Consider the following 14,532-nt stretch of genomic DNA (forward strand, 5'->3'; position numbering starts at 1 on the left):
CTAACCGCATATCAGACATATCAAACTGGAAGTCCTATAGACATCTCAAACTCAACAGCTACAAAATGGAACTCATTCTCTTCCCTCCAGAGCACTCCCCTCTTCTCATTTTTCTTATTACTGTCAAGGGCACCACTACCCTCCCAGTCACCCAAGCTCACAACTCAAGCGTTACCCTTGACTCCTCACTCACATTCACTCCACATAGCCAATCTGTTGCCAAGATTTCTATCTTCACAATTTCTCTTCTATGCACTTCCTTCACTCCACCCATATATCAACCACCCTGGTACAGGCCCTCATTACCTCACACCTGGATTGTTGCAATAGCCGTCTGATTGGTCTCCCTGCCTCAAGTCTCTCCCTTCTTCTATCCATCCTACACTCAGCTGCCACAGTAATTTTCCTAAAGTGAAAGTCTATGTAACCTCCCCCCATTCCATAAACTTCAATGACTCCCTATTACCTCTAAGATAAAACATAAAATCCTTTCTTTGGCATTTAAAGCCATTCACAACCTTGCCTCCTATGCCTACTCCCCTCTATATACCCTACAGTTTGGTGATACTGGCCTTCTTGCTGTTGCTCACACATGACTCTCCATCTCTATGCTTTTGCATTGGCTGGAATGCTCTCCCTCCCCATCTCCATTTCTTGGCTTCCCAGGCTTTCTTCAAAACTCAGCTCAAATCCCATCTTCCATATGCTATTGCTGTAGTTTAATCCTGTGGATTCTTCATGAATTCATTCAGGGTTTTCTTGGCAAAGATACTGGCATGGTTTGCCATTTCCTTCTCCAGCTCATTTTACAGATGAGGAATTGAGGTTAAGTGACTTGCTCAAGGTCACATGGCTAGTAAATGTCTGAGACCGGATTTGAACTCAGGAAAATGAATCTTCCTAATTCTAAGCCAATGACGTCAAGAGGGTGATGTTTTTTGACTTATAAGTGAATTGGATTTAGGTGAGTCAGAGCTGTGCAAAGTCATCACGCTCACTCTCTCCTCCAGAGTCATTGGAGTCTAGTGGCAAGACATAGGTCAGAATGACTGATAATGGCCCCAGATGCAGTGGGAGACCTTGGCATTTTTGAGGTTAGGTCTTTCTCAGCTCTGAGGCAACGCCCATTCTGTGTTTAAAGGCCACGTAAGAATTGCAGTAAAAGGTAACCTACTTTGCCTTCACAAAAGAATCAATCAGGGAGAGGAAGACCCTCAAAGTTTCTGGCCAGAATGGAAACAGAGGCTAGCCCCATATACTGCACTTAATATATCTTTGTTAACAGATTGAGTGATGTGCCCTGATTCTCACAGTTGCCCCAAACCAAGTATTCAGTGACACCTTTAAAGCCAGAACAGTCCCCCTAAAGCTGGTTGTTGTGTGGTTCTTACAAACTCCATCCTTTGGCTCATGTACTTACTTGGGACATGGCAATCACTTCAAACCATCGCAGGATTCCTGGGAGCTTGTAGGCTGTCACAAAGGACGTTCTCTCAATCCACATTGACTAATCAGCAGTGAGCAAAGAAGGGCAGAAAAGGAATATGGGATTAAATTGTGTAATACACACAGGGCAATGAGTAGTTCAACAGACACAAAGCTAACTTGTCTCTCTGAGATTAAAATAAGCTTTGCAGGTCATAGAAATAAGCTTCTAACTTCTCCCCAAAGGTGTATGCCAACATAAAGCCTAAAGTCCTCCAGGTGTTGGGGAAATAGCTGACGAGGGCCTTAGAATTAAGTATCCAGTCCCCCATACTACACAGAGGAAGATAATTATTCCCTGTAGGGAAATGCACACATTGAAGAATGCTCAGGGGGCCTGTGTCAGCTCCAAAGTCCTTGTGGCCTTTTTGTTGATATTTTTTGGTTGGGCTGATTTAATCAACAACCCCAAAGTGCCCCCTGCCAAAGGGTTGTCAGCTTAACAGAGCTGTCTGAATGTTTTGCTTGTCGATCATACATGGACCTCTTGTAACCTTCACAAAATGAGGTGTTTTGAATAGGCCTCGAATCATACAGGAATGAGGGAAAACCTGATTGAGGAGACTGAGGTGACCAGGCTTTTATTGATCTTGCTTTTGTTTCCTCAAGCTTTAGATCAGGCTAAATTTCATCCCTGGGTTGGTGGTTATTTGCTCCTTTGACAGCAGAAGGGGTTAGAGGGAATTAAAAACAAAACAAAACAAAACAAAACAAAACAAAACACCTTCAAGCAGTCCCTCTGATAAAGCCATGATTAGCAATGTGGGTACCTGGGGCCAGGAGCATGAAGTATATCTTCAATTCCATAGTTGATTTTAGATGCTTGGGGGTGGAATGTGGGAAAAGATCCACTCCACTGGAGAAGTCAGACCTCTGGCATACTAGGAGGCTGACTCAGGTAGGAATCAGAGCTGGAGTGGGCCAGGGCTGATGCCATTTTAGGTATAGCCTCAGAATGGACAGGCAATGAACTTCTGATTTTTTAGCTAATTATTCTTGCTAACTAGGTGTTAAACTGAGTTATTTCTATGTTACAGAAGAGTAGGAAGGCTGTTAGAGCCTTTTAAATTTTGGTGCCCTGGGGTAAAATGCCAATGACCCCACCTTGGTTACAGTTTTGATCCCTGGTGAAATATACTCACAGCAAATTCATTTTCAGGGTCAACTGTTCCCTTCCGCACTGGCCTCGAGTAGTGGAATCGCTGCACATAGTTTGATTTATAAAAGCTGAAAAATAAGACATCTGTCGTCAGGGCCTCCAGTTCCTGGGACTGAATGGGACAACCAGAGAACAGAACTAATTTCCTGAACTTGATTATTCAGGGGAAACGTCCCCTTTCACAGAGAAATCTTCAAGACTAGTGTACGTCTTATGATAAAATCAGGCCCCATAGTCTAGCCCCTTTTCTACCAATAGTTCTTCTCCATGGTTTTAGAAAGTAATTCAGCAATCTCGAGTAGGGTAGCTATGTGTGTTTTTGTCAAATCCCTCCCTCCCCCAATCCCTTACCCCTCCCATAGGCTGAATGATTGTATCACCTCCTTAAGAGCCGACAGCAGGGCCACGTGTTGGCTGAACTCTCCAGACTCGTTAATGAGCTGGGTCAAGCTCACCTTGTCCTACAACTTCCCTGCAGTCCACACTGACATCTGATCATCTGATGTTGCGGCTACAATGCTGAAATGAGGCAGCCTGCTCTCCTGGAGAGAACTGATGGGCAGCTCTCCTCCCCTTCTCTCTGCCCCAGGAGCTCCCAATGAAAGCAGCCCTCTTTTCAGTCAGCTCCTGCTGCACTTTGTTAGAAAGACCCCTGAAGCACAGCCCAGGGCATGCTACAGCAACTGCTTTGCTGGATGGAACTTGCATCAGGGACACAGTCTGGGCATCAGTCAGAAGCCTGGGAAGCTGATCTGAATTTCACATTGACATCCAAGGAATCCTCTTAGTCAATGTCTGTCTATCTTTCCATTCTCCTTAAGCCAGCGACACCCCACGCTGGGGTTACCCCAGCAGCGGCAGCAAGCAGCTTCCTTTCCCTCCCTCCTCCACGTGGAGCAACTGGCCATAATGGCACTGCAGTGGGGTGTCTGGCACCCCTTCCAGTTCAGCCTGACATATCTCTGAGTTCCAGCCTATTAATTCAATCTGTGTTTATTGAGGATTTCTATGCTGCACCGACTGCCAGAAATGCTGTCCTCCCTTGGCCTCAGCATTGGCCCATTTCAGGGGCAGCAGCTGAGGCTACTGTGGGGGAACTCCTCTCCAAGGGGGAAAAGAGGAACAAGGTTTCTTCAGGGACAGATGTTTCTGAGAGTGTTGGGGATGGGGGTTGGAAAGACTGAAGGCAGAGGCCTGTGCTTTCCTCATCACTAGCCCAGGGAACAGGAAGCTAAGCTCCTGTTTCCCTGTGCAGAACACAGAAAGAGGAGCTTACTTTATAATCTGGTCAGGCACAGGCTTATTCTTGAACCTAGGATGTTCATCCAAGACAGGCTGGACTGTGAAGCACTGAATATCTGAATGCCACTGAGTTAAGGGCTTATAACCTTGGCTGCCAGTGCTGAGACCTTCCAGTGGCCACACCTGGCTGTGGAGCAGGGAGGTTCTCTAGGCCAGCCAACCTGGAGAAAAGTTGTTCTGAAGCAACCAAATCTCCCTTGCTCCCCCCTTCCCACTTGCTGAACTCTGGACAGGCCACAGGCTATATGTCAACTGAGTTCTGAAAGCCCAGTAGCAGCCACTCAGGCCCCCATTAAGGTTGTTAGTCTGGTATCAGCTGGTTAAATACCAGAGGACTCAGCTCTGCCCACCACCTAGAAGGAGCATCTTCCTAGTCCTGAGTTGACCAGAGGGAGATTTATTTAATTTAATTAATTTATTATTTACTGTTTATCCATTTATTATTCAATTGATTTATTTAATCAATTATTTAATTATTTGAGCAAAAGACATTTAATTATTTAAGCAAAAGACATGCCAAGCAAGAGAATAGGGGAGGCAATTAGTCAGTGCCTCTTGCCTCTTCCCTATGTCCTTCCTCCCACTTTCCTTGTTTAGCTCCCCGTCCCTCTTCCTCAGAATCCCACTCTCTTGCTGTCCCATATGGGTGAATTCATTCATAATAAGGTGTGGGAAGGGAAAGGGGAACACTAGCAGCTGAAGGTAGTGGAAAAGGTGTAGAAGGTGCCCCTTGAGCTGAGTTTGGAGGGAATCTAGGATTCCCAAGGTGCACAGATGAGGAGAGAGTGAATTCTAGACATAGGGGTTCAGCCTGTGTTAAGGCTGGGAGGTAGAGTGTTATATGTAAGGAATGACAAGAAGTTTGCCTGGACCATAAAGAGTTGTGTAAGATAAACTTGGAAAGGTAAGTGGGAACCAGGTGATAAAAGACTTTAAATGTTAAGCAAAAGAGTCTGTGATTCTAGAGGAAATAGGGAGCTATTAGAATTGAGTTCTGGGCCTCATTTGTTTTGTTTTGTGTTTTGTTGATGTTTTCCTGTGGGGGTTGGCCTATTTGACCTCTAAGCTCCCTTCTGGTTATAAAAGTCCAGGACCCTATGTATTGGATTGTTTCTGATCAGAACAGAAGTTTAAAGATTAGAACTATTAACCATGCTTCTTCCATGGACAGCTCCTTAGGAATGAAGGAGTGGCTGTAATTTCAGAACAGCTGATGCATCTGTGCAAAGAAATATAGCTCCTGAGGCTTGAACTAGGAGGGCTGGGGAAGAGTAAACTAGCAACAGAAAAGATCTCTTCCTTTCAAGTGCCCCACTCACTCCCACCCCCTACCCCCCCCCTTCTAAAGCAAGAAGATAAGAAAAAGAACCGACATTTGGACAAGCTGTTTTTAAAGTCTTCTCATAAGAAAGCACAATAGTTAAAAGGTTAAGTGGCTGGTCAGTACACCATCCTGGCCTCTCCAAATGTAAGGGCCTTACTCTGGATTACATTAAAAATATCAGATTCTCATTTGTAGCTGTCCCTTTCAGACCAGTGGCATTTTCCCCTTTAAAGAATCAGACATTCCAGAGTAGTGTAGGAATGAAGGGCAAAGAGACATAATGAAAAGGTTAGAGATGAATATTTATCACTCTGAGGAAGAAAATATTTGGAATCAGGTTCAGGAGACTTGGCAGGCCAGCCATGCAACTTACCATTCATGTTTTAAGGACTTAACCTAATTTGCGCTTATGGGGGAGATGTCTGAAGACTGCCAGGGTCAATGCTATTCTTCTACTGTGTCCCTGCCTGCCTGGGCTGTCTATTTTATCTTTGCATTGATGTTGTACCTGTCATCACTACAACTGGAACTTTTATGATACTTTGAACCACTCCCCACCCACCCCCCTTTTTCCTCTTCTCTCCATTTCACACCATTGGTTGATGACCCTGTGAAACTTGGACTTCAAGGTGCCCTTGAACTTGGGATTCTGTCTATACTGAGCTTCCTTATAAGAATGCTGGTGGCAATTCTTTATTCTAAAATGGTCTGCTGCTTGGTTCATGATTTATGGGTGAGAACTGCAGTAGTCAGATCCAGACCCATTGCCTAAATAAAAGGGGTGGCTTGATGTGGCGGCTAAAACACTGACCGAGGTAGGAATCAGAAGACCCAAGTTCTAGCCCCAGCTCTGCCAAGATTGTGCAAGGTCAAACTACCTGTGTGACTTTGTTCTTACTGCTTCCCCTCAGTTTCCACATCTGTATAAGGGGATAATGTTAATGCCTGTTCTACCTACTACAAAATGTTGTCAGTAAAGATTAAAAAGTATGTGACATGTAGAAAGTGCTTTGTAAAGTATAAAGTGTTTAGTAAACTGCAAAGCAGTTTGGAAGTATATGGCATTATTCCCCCAGACATTATTGATCCCTTTGTTGTTTTTCAGTCATGTCTAACTCTTCTTGACTCCTTTTGGGGTCATCTTGACAAAGATACTGGAGTGGTTTGCCATTTCCTTTGCCAGCTCATTTTACTGATGAGGAAACTGAGGCAAATAGAGTTAAATGACTTGCCCAGGGTCACACAGTTAATGAATGTCTGAAGCCAAATTTGAATTCAGATCTTCCTAGATAATGGATAGAACACCAGCCCTGGAGTGAGGAGGACCTGATTTCAAATTTGGCCTCAGATACTTACTATCTGTGTGACCCTAGTCAAGTCACTTAACCCGGTTTGCCTCAATTTCCTCATCTGTAAAATGAGCTGGGGAAGGAATTGGCAAACCACTCCACTATCTTTACCAAGAAAGCCCCAAATGGGGTCATAGAGAGTAGGACTATCCCACAACAAAACTTCCTGAGTCCAAGCCCATCACTCTATCCACGGAGCCACCTAGCTGCCTCCAAGGCAAACAGAGGTGACACAACTTGCCCAGAGTCACATAGCTATAAGTGTCTGAGGCTGAATTTGAACTCAGGTCTTCCTGACTCCAGGACCAGTGTTCTACCACTACACCACCTAGCTGCCCTGGCTTCTTAATACAGTGCTGCTTCCTATGTGAGACCTGATATCTTGTTAGCACTTTCTCCCTCTTGTAATTACTTTGTTTTCACTTTGTGTTTACTTACTTGTAAACATGTTTTATCTCTCAAGAATGGAAGCTCCCTGAGGGCAAGGATTGTTTCATTTTTCTCTTTGTAACTCTGGCTCTTGGCACAGTGCTTTGAATATAGTAGATACTTAATATATAATAATATTGGCTAACATTTACATAGAACTTTAAAGTTTGCAAAGCATTTCCATATCTTATCTCATTCAATCCTCACAATAACCCTAAGAGGTAAGTATTATTATTATTAATTTCCTCACACAGAGACTGAGAGAGGTTAAGTGATGTCTCCAGCTTCATATAACTAGCAAGGATTGGCAAAACCCAGGTCTTCCTGACATCCAAGTTGAGTGCCATATCCAATGCATGTTGCCACTCAATTTAAAAGTATGTTAAATAGCTATTTAAATGTTTGTTGAATAAATTATATAGTCAATGCAATGTAAGCTCCTTACAAGTAGGGCCTAGGATTTTTTGTTTTTGTATTCCTAGCACCCAGCATGGTACCTTGCACGTAGCGGGCATATTTGCCTGCTAAGTGAGTGAATGAATGAATAGCTGAATGAATGAATAAATGAATGAATGAATGAATAGCTAGACCTGCCAGCTCCTCCACCCTCCAGTGTAAGGATACATTGGCCAGGAGAGTTCTTTACATCATCTCCCGGGGCAGACGTTGTGTTCATCTTCTCTGCATTGGGGAACTGGCTCATCAGCTGGATTTGGAAATCCTCTCTCCGCTCATATTCCTTGCCACGGTAGATGAAGACTTTGTTCTGCGGAGAAATGTCCATAACAACGTTTAGGACTACTAAAACGACTTTTCCTTCAAGAAACTGTGGGCACTTCTAAAATTAGATTGGTCTTCTCCTGATTTTCTATGCCTTGCTTATTAAAATAATCTTCCTTAAATCCTATCTTCACTATGTCATTCTCCCACTGAGGAATGTACTCCCTATCATATCCAAGCTAAACCTGGCACTCAAGGCCCTTTATCGATTGCACATAGACCCACCTCATGACCTACCTCTTTTGCTGTTCACCAAAGCCATTTCTTCTGCTGCCCACAAACCATTTTCTTTATTCTAGTCCCTATCTTTTACTCGCCTTCTTCTCTAAATCTAGAATACTCATCTGACACACGATGTTATCACATGTCTGCTGCTCCCTAAGACTCCCTTCGACTTATTTCTTCTAAGAAGCTTTCTTGACAAATTCCTTTATTCCCTATCCCCTCTGTACTTGTATGTACTTTCTCAATTGCATTTCCACATGCTAGATTCTATGTTGATTTATAACCATACCCTAGCTATTCCATATATCTATGCTTGGTATCTCCAATTAGGACTGGAAGCTACTTGAGGGGAGGAGCCTTGCTTCTCTCTTCTACCTCTAATATTTTATGGTTCTATTTTCTTTGTTGCCACTTTGAGTCCTCCGTAGCATCTGGTAATACCATACAGGCTCTGTTAGTGACTGTTGGTGATGATGATTTTTTTAGGATGGTATATGATTTGTCCTGGGTTGTAATGCTCTACACTCTAGACAACATGCCAAACTCCAAGATACTAGAGTTCCAAGGCTGAGTTATCCACATTGGTCTATAATATGGATCCCAAAATCCAAGCTCATTCACTCACTCTCAGGAAGGAAGGGAAACCCTGGCCATAATATCCAACGGCAAAGTAGTCCGGTTTAGGTCGCAGGATTTTCATGATGTTCTCATAGAATTTTGCTTGTTGAATCTGAAGGAAGAAAAAACACAGGTTAGCGATAAATAGACAGATGTGTGAAAATAACACATAAACTTGAAAGTGATTAGAGTCTTATGGACAGACATTTAAAAGAATCCAATGAGACTTCAAGTATGTGTGCTTCCACCTGCATAAATGTGTATGAGTGGACAGAGAAGTGTGTGCATGGGCCTGTGGGTGGATATGTATGCATATTAATAAGTATGTGGATGCCAAGAGCATTTATATGTGTGCTGCTTGTGTTTCTGCTTAAATTACATACCCAATAAAACCAAAATTACTCTGGAACAATAAACCACAGGAAAGGGAGCTACTAGTTCTTTTCCTCTTTTTTTTTTTTAACTGTGACATTAATTACTTTCTAGAAATGGTTAGAGTTGACTTTCTAAATAAAGTAGAATGGAACACTGGGGACTCTCTAGCTTCAAAAGGTTGAGCAGAGCTGGTTGGGAAGGGGAATGCTGGACAAATGGAAAGTTACCGACTACTAGATGTACAAGATTTAGAACTGGAAAGGACCAAGATCACCTAAGCCAACCCCCTATTTTAGAGATGAGACCCAAAGAGTAAGTGACTTACCCAAGGTCATGCACATAATAAAGATTATAGGATCATAGATTTAGAGCTGGAAGGGCAACTCAGAGATCATCTAACCCAACACCTTCATTATACAGAAGAGGACGCTTGAGGCCCAGAAAGATGAGTCAGTAAACCCAGGGTTTAAATCTAGGTCCCTCTGACTCCCACTCTGGTGTCTTAATACTATTCTTTTGCACTTCTGCTACAGGAACAGAAATACAAATATTGGAGAAATATGCTAGCTGTCCTTTGCTCATCATGGATTGCAGGGAGTTATAGGAAGAGCCAGAAGGGGAGTGTCCTAATATGATTTGAATCAAAAACACATATTTTCTTTTTCATTTTGTTGGTTTTGTGATTAAATACAGCATGGTGTCTGTTTTGGTGTGTAGAAACCTCATGATGTGAGTATTGTGCTTAATACCCCATTAATACCCCACAATTTCTGATGGGTTTATTCAGAACAGCTCTTTTTAAAATGACTCTTGGGAGGAAGAAAATCACAGTCAAATGTCATTCTTATTTCTTCCTTCTTATTTTCTTCCCTTTCCCTTAAAAAATAAAACAAAAAAACAAACCACAGACCTGGACATTCACTAAAATCTCTGTTAAGTCCTTGCTCTTCAGTGGACCAAGGCCCAGGTCAATACACTCTCAAGCCAGGACACTGGCCAAACCTTCCCTGTGGTGTGTTTCAACAGGTCTTGACATGCGTTCAAATCTTACCAGGTTCTGGCTCAGGAGTTCATAATCAAACACTTGCATTTCATATTGCTCTGCCAGCTCCTTGCACAGGGCTATGGCTTCTTCCCACATCTATAACACAGGCACAGAATCAAAAGTTAAGTGGATCCAGAGAGTAAGCTGAGCCCTGATCAGGGCTGGGACCTTCAGCCTTACTGGTGTGCTCAGCACTCTGCTTATTAACATCTCTGCTGCTGCTGGCACTCACTCATCAGATTTCCCCTGATTTAGACTTTCTAATCAAAGGAGGTTAATGTAGGATGGCCAATAGAAGAGACTCCCCACCCTCACAGCTTATTTTATTTTGGACTGGGCCTGCAACTTCATTAATATCCCCCAATCAATGCAGACCAGCATCCATTCTGCAAATTATAGTCTTTAGGTGCCTGGGGCACTTAGAGGTAAAGACTTCTCCAGGGTCACAAAGCCAGTATATGTCAGAGGTGAGATTTGAATCCAGGTCTTCTGATCTCTGAGACCAGCTCTCTATCCATTATGCCCTGCTACCTCACACACTAGGTGACAGCTAGGTAGCACAGTGTATAGCGTGCCAGGCCTGGAGTCAGGAAAACTCCTCTTCTGGGGGTCAAATCTGGCCTCAGACACTTACTAACTGTGTGACCCTGGGCAAGTCACTTCACCCTGTTTGTCTCAGTTTCCTCATCTGTAAAATGAGCTGAATAAGGAATGGCACACTACCCCAAATCCTTGCCAAGAAAACCCTAAATGAGTCACAAAGAGTCAGACATGACTGAAAATGACTGAGCAACAACACCTCACTATTATTAACAAGTAATTATAATTTATTATTATACAACATGTAAATTTTATTTGTACTTAAAATATTTGATCCCCACATCAAGCCTTTGAATATTATATTTATATTTCAATATTATAATATATAATACTATATTATAATAGTCATATTATAATATTCTAAAATATTCTAATCCCCATTTTACAGATGACTAAACTGAGGGACAAAGAGGTTAAATGCTTTGTTTGCAGGTTATATAGCTAGTTAAGAGACAGACCTGGAATTAGGGATCTGAGTTCTCCTGATTTCAAGCCCAATTACCTTTTTTTTTTTAAGGCAATTGGGGTTAAGTGACTTGCCCAGGGTCACACAGCTAGTAAGTCCAATTACCTTTCTACTATATTACATTGCCTGAGTCCAGTGAGGTTATGTGTGGAGTAGATGGATATAAAGAACTAATAATAAATATTTTTATTTAAGGAATCTAATAAAGTAATTGTTTCCTAAGGGAGAGTAATTTCTCAATTCCTTCCTTCTGTGACCATTGACTCACAAGAACAGGGATTTTGATCTTTGAAAGTTCCCGCCAAAAAAAACTTAAAAAAAAAAAAAGAAAAAGAAAGAAAAGTGAAGGGGCAGTTAGGGGGCACAGTGGACAGAACTCCAGCCTTGGAGTCAGGAGGACTTGAGTTCAAATCTTGGCTCAGACACATAGCCCTCACTAGTTGTGTGACCCTGGGCAAGTCACTTAACCCTGACTGCCTCAAAAAAAAAAAAAAAAAAAAGGAGAAGAAGAAGAAGAAAAAGAAAGTTCCCCAGCTTTAAACCCAAAGAAGCCAGGTGCAGATGAGAAGTCTCACGGACTAGGGCAGGGTATATTCAGACTCTTCTTCCGTTATAGGAGCCCTAGTGGGGTCCACATCCAATTTTAAAAGAGGAACACAATGAAATGTGGGTGTTGTAGCATGGGGATGTGGCGGAAGGAGGCTGGCACACTGTAGTGAGCATTTTGAAGCAAAAGTGCTCTCTCTGCACTAGGGTATAAAAATAAATAAAACCATGTACCCAGCAAAGGAGCCCCAGCTGTAAACCTATGGACAGCTTAGTGAGCACCATAAAAATACTTTATGGATAAGAAGGAAACAAGTCAGCGCATGAGGCCAGGCTCTGATTTTCTCTTTAGCCAGAGCACGAACCAAGCCCAACTCTCATGGGTCTGAAGAGAGAAAAAGATAAACCATCATTCCATCCCTGGCCCTGAGCAAGAGAGGGGAAGGCACAGAAGAAGGATGTCTCACCCAGACCAACTCATCTCACTTTGCAGAAGAAGAAGTTACAGTCCTGAGAAAGAAGTGATATGCCTAGGTCATATGGAATGAACATTTGAATGAAGAGTCCAGAGTTCTAGGTTCTGGCCCCAGTCATGCTAACCATTAGTTGTGTGACCCTGGGAGATTCAACTAACCTCTGAGCCTCAGTTTCCTCATCTATAAAATAAGGAAAATGATACTTACGTGCTGCTCCTATGTAACCAATCAATCCATAAGCATAATTTAAACATCTACTACATGCCAGGTACTATATTGGTTGCTGGGGACACAAAAACAAAACTGAACCTTAATAGACCACAGAAATGCAAATTGTTCTTCTTATCATTCAGCAATGCAACCAAGACTAGGACCAAAATTAAATGAAAGGAGTTTGCAAACATAAGGGACTAATGTTACTTCTCACTCTTAGACTTTTCCACTGCCGTCATTCGTCCCCTGCTTTCATCCTGGACAAAAACAAAGCAATAAAGAAATCTGTCCTCCAGGGTCAATTCTCCTCCCTGCAATCCTTCCAGGAGCCTTGGGAGAGTTTGATGAGATGAGCAGGAAATGTTGCAACAGAGACTGCACACTCTGGGCCCAGGGAAGGCCTTTGGGAGACCTCCTTAGCAAAAATTCCTCATCTGGCCGATGAGGAAGAGTTTATTTAGATCCCTACTGTGTGCTCAGGTCTGTGCTAAGGACCTCGGGAATATAAGAGAAGAATAAGATGGGGTCTTTGCCCTCAGAATGCTCACTGTCTTATCCTAGAGACAAGATTAAAAGTGCAACAAATGTATATAATATTAGGCAGACTATAATTAAGTGGTAAATTAAGGGCTAAAGGAGCTCAGAGAGGGAAGTCTGGGGGGGGAGGTGCTGAGAGAGACAGGAAAGCTTCCTGGGGGAGGTTAGACTTGATTTAGGTGGTATTTGGATGGGCTTCTCCTGAAGGATTATCTAAAGCAATCTGGAACTCTCTTTTAGCAGTAGGCCTAGACATAAGATAAGTGCTTGAGAAAACTCAATGTAGTTTCTGGGCAACCTTCTCTCTAGATAACCATAAAATAAATATTCTATAAAGTTTGTCAAGCACTTTCCTCTACAGATCCCTATAACATAGGTAAGAATAGCTGACCTTTCTTTCTATAGCACTTACAGGTTTACAAAGTGTTTTACACACAGTATTTCATTTGATTTTTGTAAAAATCCTGTGATGGAGATGAGGCAACTAAGTGGTTCAGTGGACAGAGGAATGGACCTGCCTTCAGGAAAACCTGTATTCAAATCTGTCTTCAGATACCAATTTGCCTTGGAATCCTAGGCAAGTCATTTAATCTCTGTCTGACTCAGTTTCCTCACTTGTAAAATGGGAACTATAATAACAGCTACTGTTCAGGATTGTTGTGAGGTTAAAATAAAATAATGTGCGTAAAGTGGGTTGTAAACCTTAAAGTGCTATATTCTGTTCAGTTGTTTCATTTGTGTCCAACTCTTCATGTCCCCATCTGGGGGTCATTTTCTGGCAAAGATGTTGGAGGGGTTTGCCATTTCTTTCTCCAGCTCATTTTACAGATGAGGAAACTGGGGCAAACAGGGTTAAACAACTTGCCCAGAGTCACACAGCTAGTAAGTGCCTGAGGCGGGATTTGAACTCAGGTCTTCCTGACTCCAGGCTTGGTGCTCTATCCACTTCACCACCTAGCTGCCCCAAAGTGCTATATAAATGCTAGGTGTTATTTTCCTCATTTTATACAGGAGGAAACTGAGGCTCAGAAAAGTTAAGCAACTTGCCTATAGTCACACAGCTATCAAGGGTCAAAGGTGAGATCTGAACCCAGGTATCCTGGTTCCAGGTAGCAACACCTATACCATAATGTATCTTAGTAATACAAATCTTATTAACCTCATTTTGTAGATCAGGAAACAAATTCAGAGAAGTTTAGTGAGTTGATTCAGGTCCCATGACTACTGATTGAGTAAGAATTTAAATCCAGGTCTTTTGACTCCAGACCTAGCAGTTTTCCTCACTCAAAGGGTCCCTACTGTCTGAGGTCCAGCAATTTCCCTAAAACTCACTCTCCTTAAACAGAACAAGTCTTCCTTCTTCTCTCTGACAGGGAGTCATCCCTGGGTTGGGGAGGAGGAGAACCTGGGTGGAGGCTTCAAATGGGTTACCTTTCCCTTGTCAAAGTAGCCTATGATTGTCTCATACAGAGTCTCCTTCAGCTGCCGGTGCGTCTGCGATTGCTGTAATCCTGCCTGCATGACCTGAGATGCACATTGCTCATCTGACCACTGCAAGAAGGAAAGCATAAGAAATGAAATTGGTTCAGAAAGGGAGATGAAG

At 42.7% G+C, this 14,532-nt stretch overlaps 1 protein-coding gene across 1 annotated transcript in view; it reads right to left on the reverse strand.

Annotated features, from left to right (window-relative positions):
• DOCK2 (dedicator of cytokinesis 2) overlaps positions 1–14,532 on the reverse strand; it is a 497,074-nt gene that overhangs the window by 19,241 nt on the left and 463,301 nt on the right. The window contains exons 38-44 of the mRNA XM_027841714.1: positions 14,361–14,480; positions 10,098–10,187; positions 8,679–8,783; positions 7,673–7,814; positions 3,921–4,002; positions 2,628–2,712; positions 1,421–1,507 (exon numbers count right to left, since the gene is read on the reverse strand). Coding sequence (XP_027697515.1) covers positions 1,421–1,507; positions 2,628–2,712; positions 3,921–4,002; positions 7,673–7,814; positions 8,679–8,783; positions 10,098–10,187; positions 14,361–14,480 — 711 coding nt within the window. The remainder of the gene's footprint in view (positions 1–1,420; positions 1,508–2,627; positions 2,713–3,920; positions 4,003–7,672; positions 7,815–8,678; positions 8,784–10,097; positions 10,188–14,360; positions 14,481–14,532) is intronic.

The sequence above is a fragment of the Vombatus ursinus genome, unplaced genomic scaffold (assembly GCF_900497805.2).
Source record: "Vombatus ursinus unplaced genomic scaffold, bare-nosed wombat genome assembly UNPS02014863.1, whole genome shotgun sequence".
Lineage (NCBI taxonomy): Eukaryota > Metazoa > Chordata > Mammalia > Diprotodontia > Vombatidae > Vombatus > Vombatus ursinus.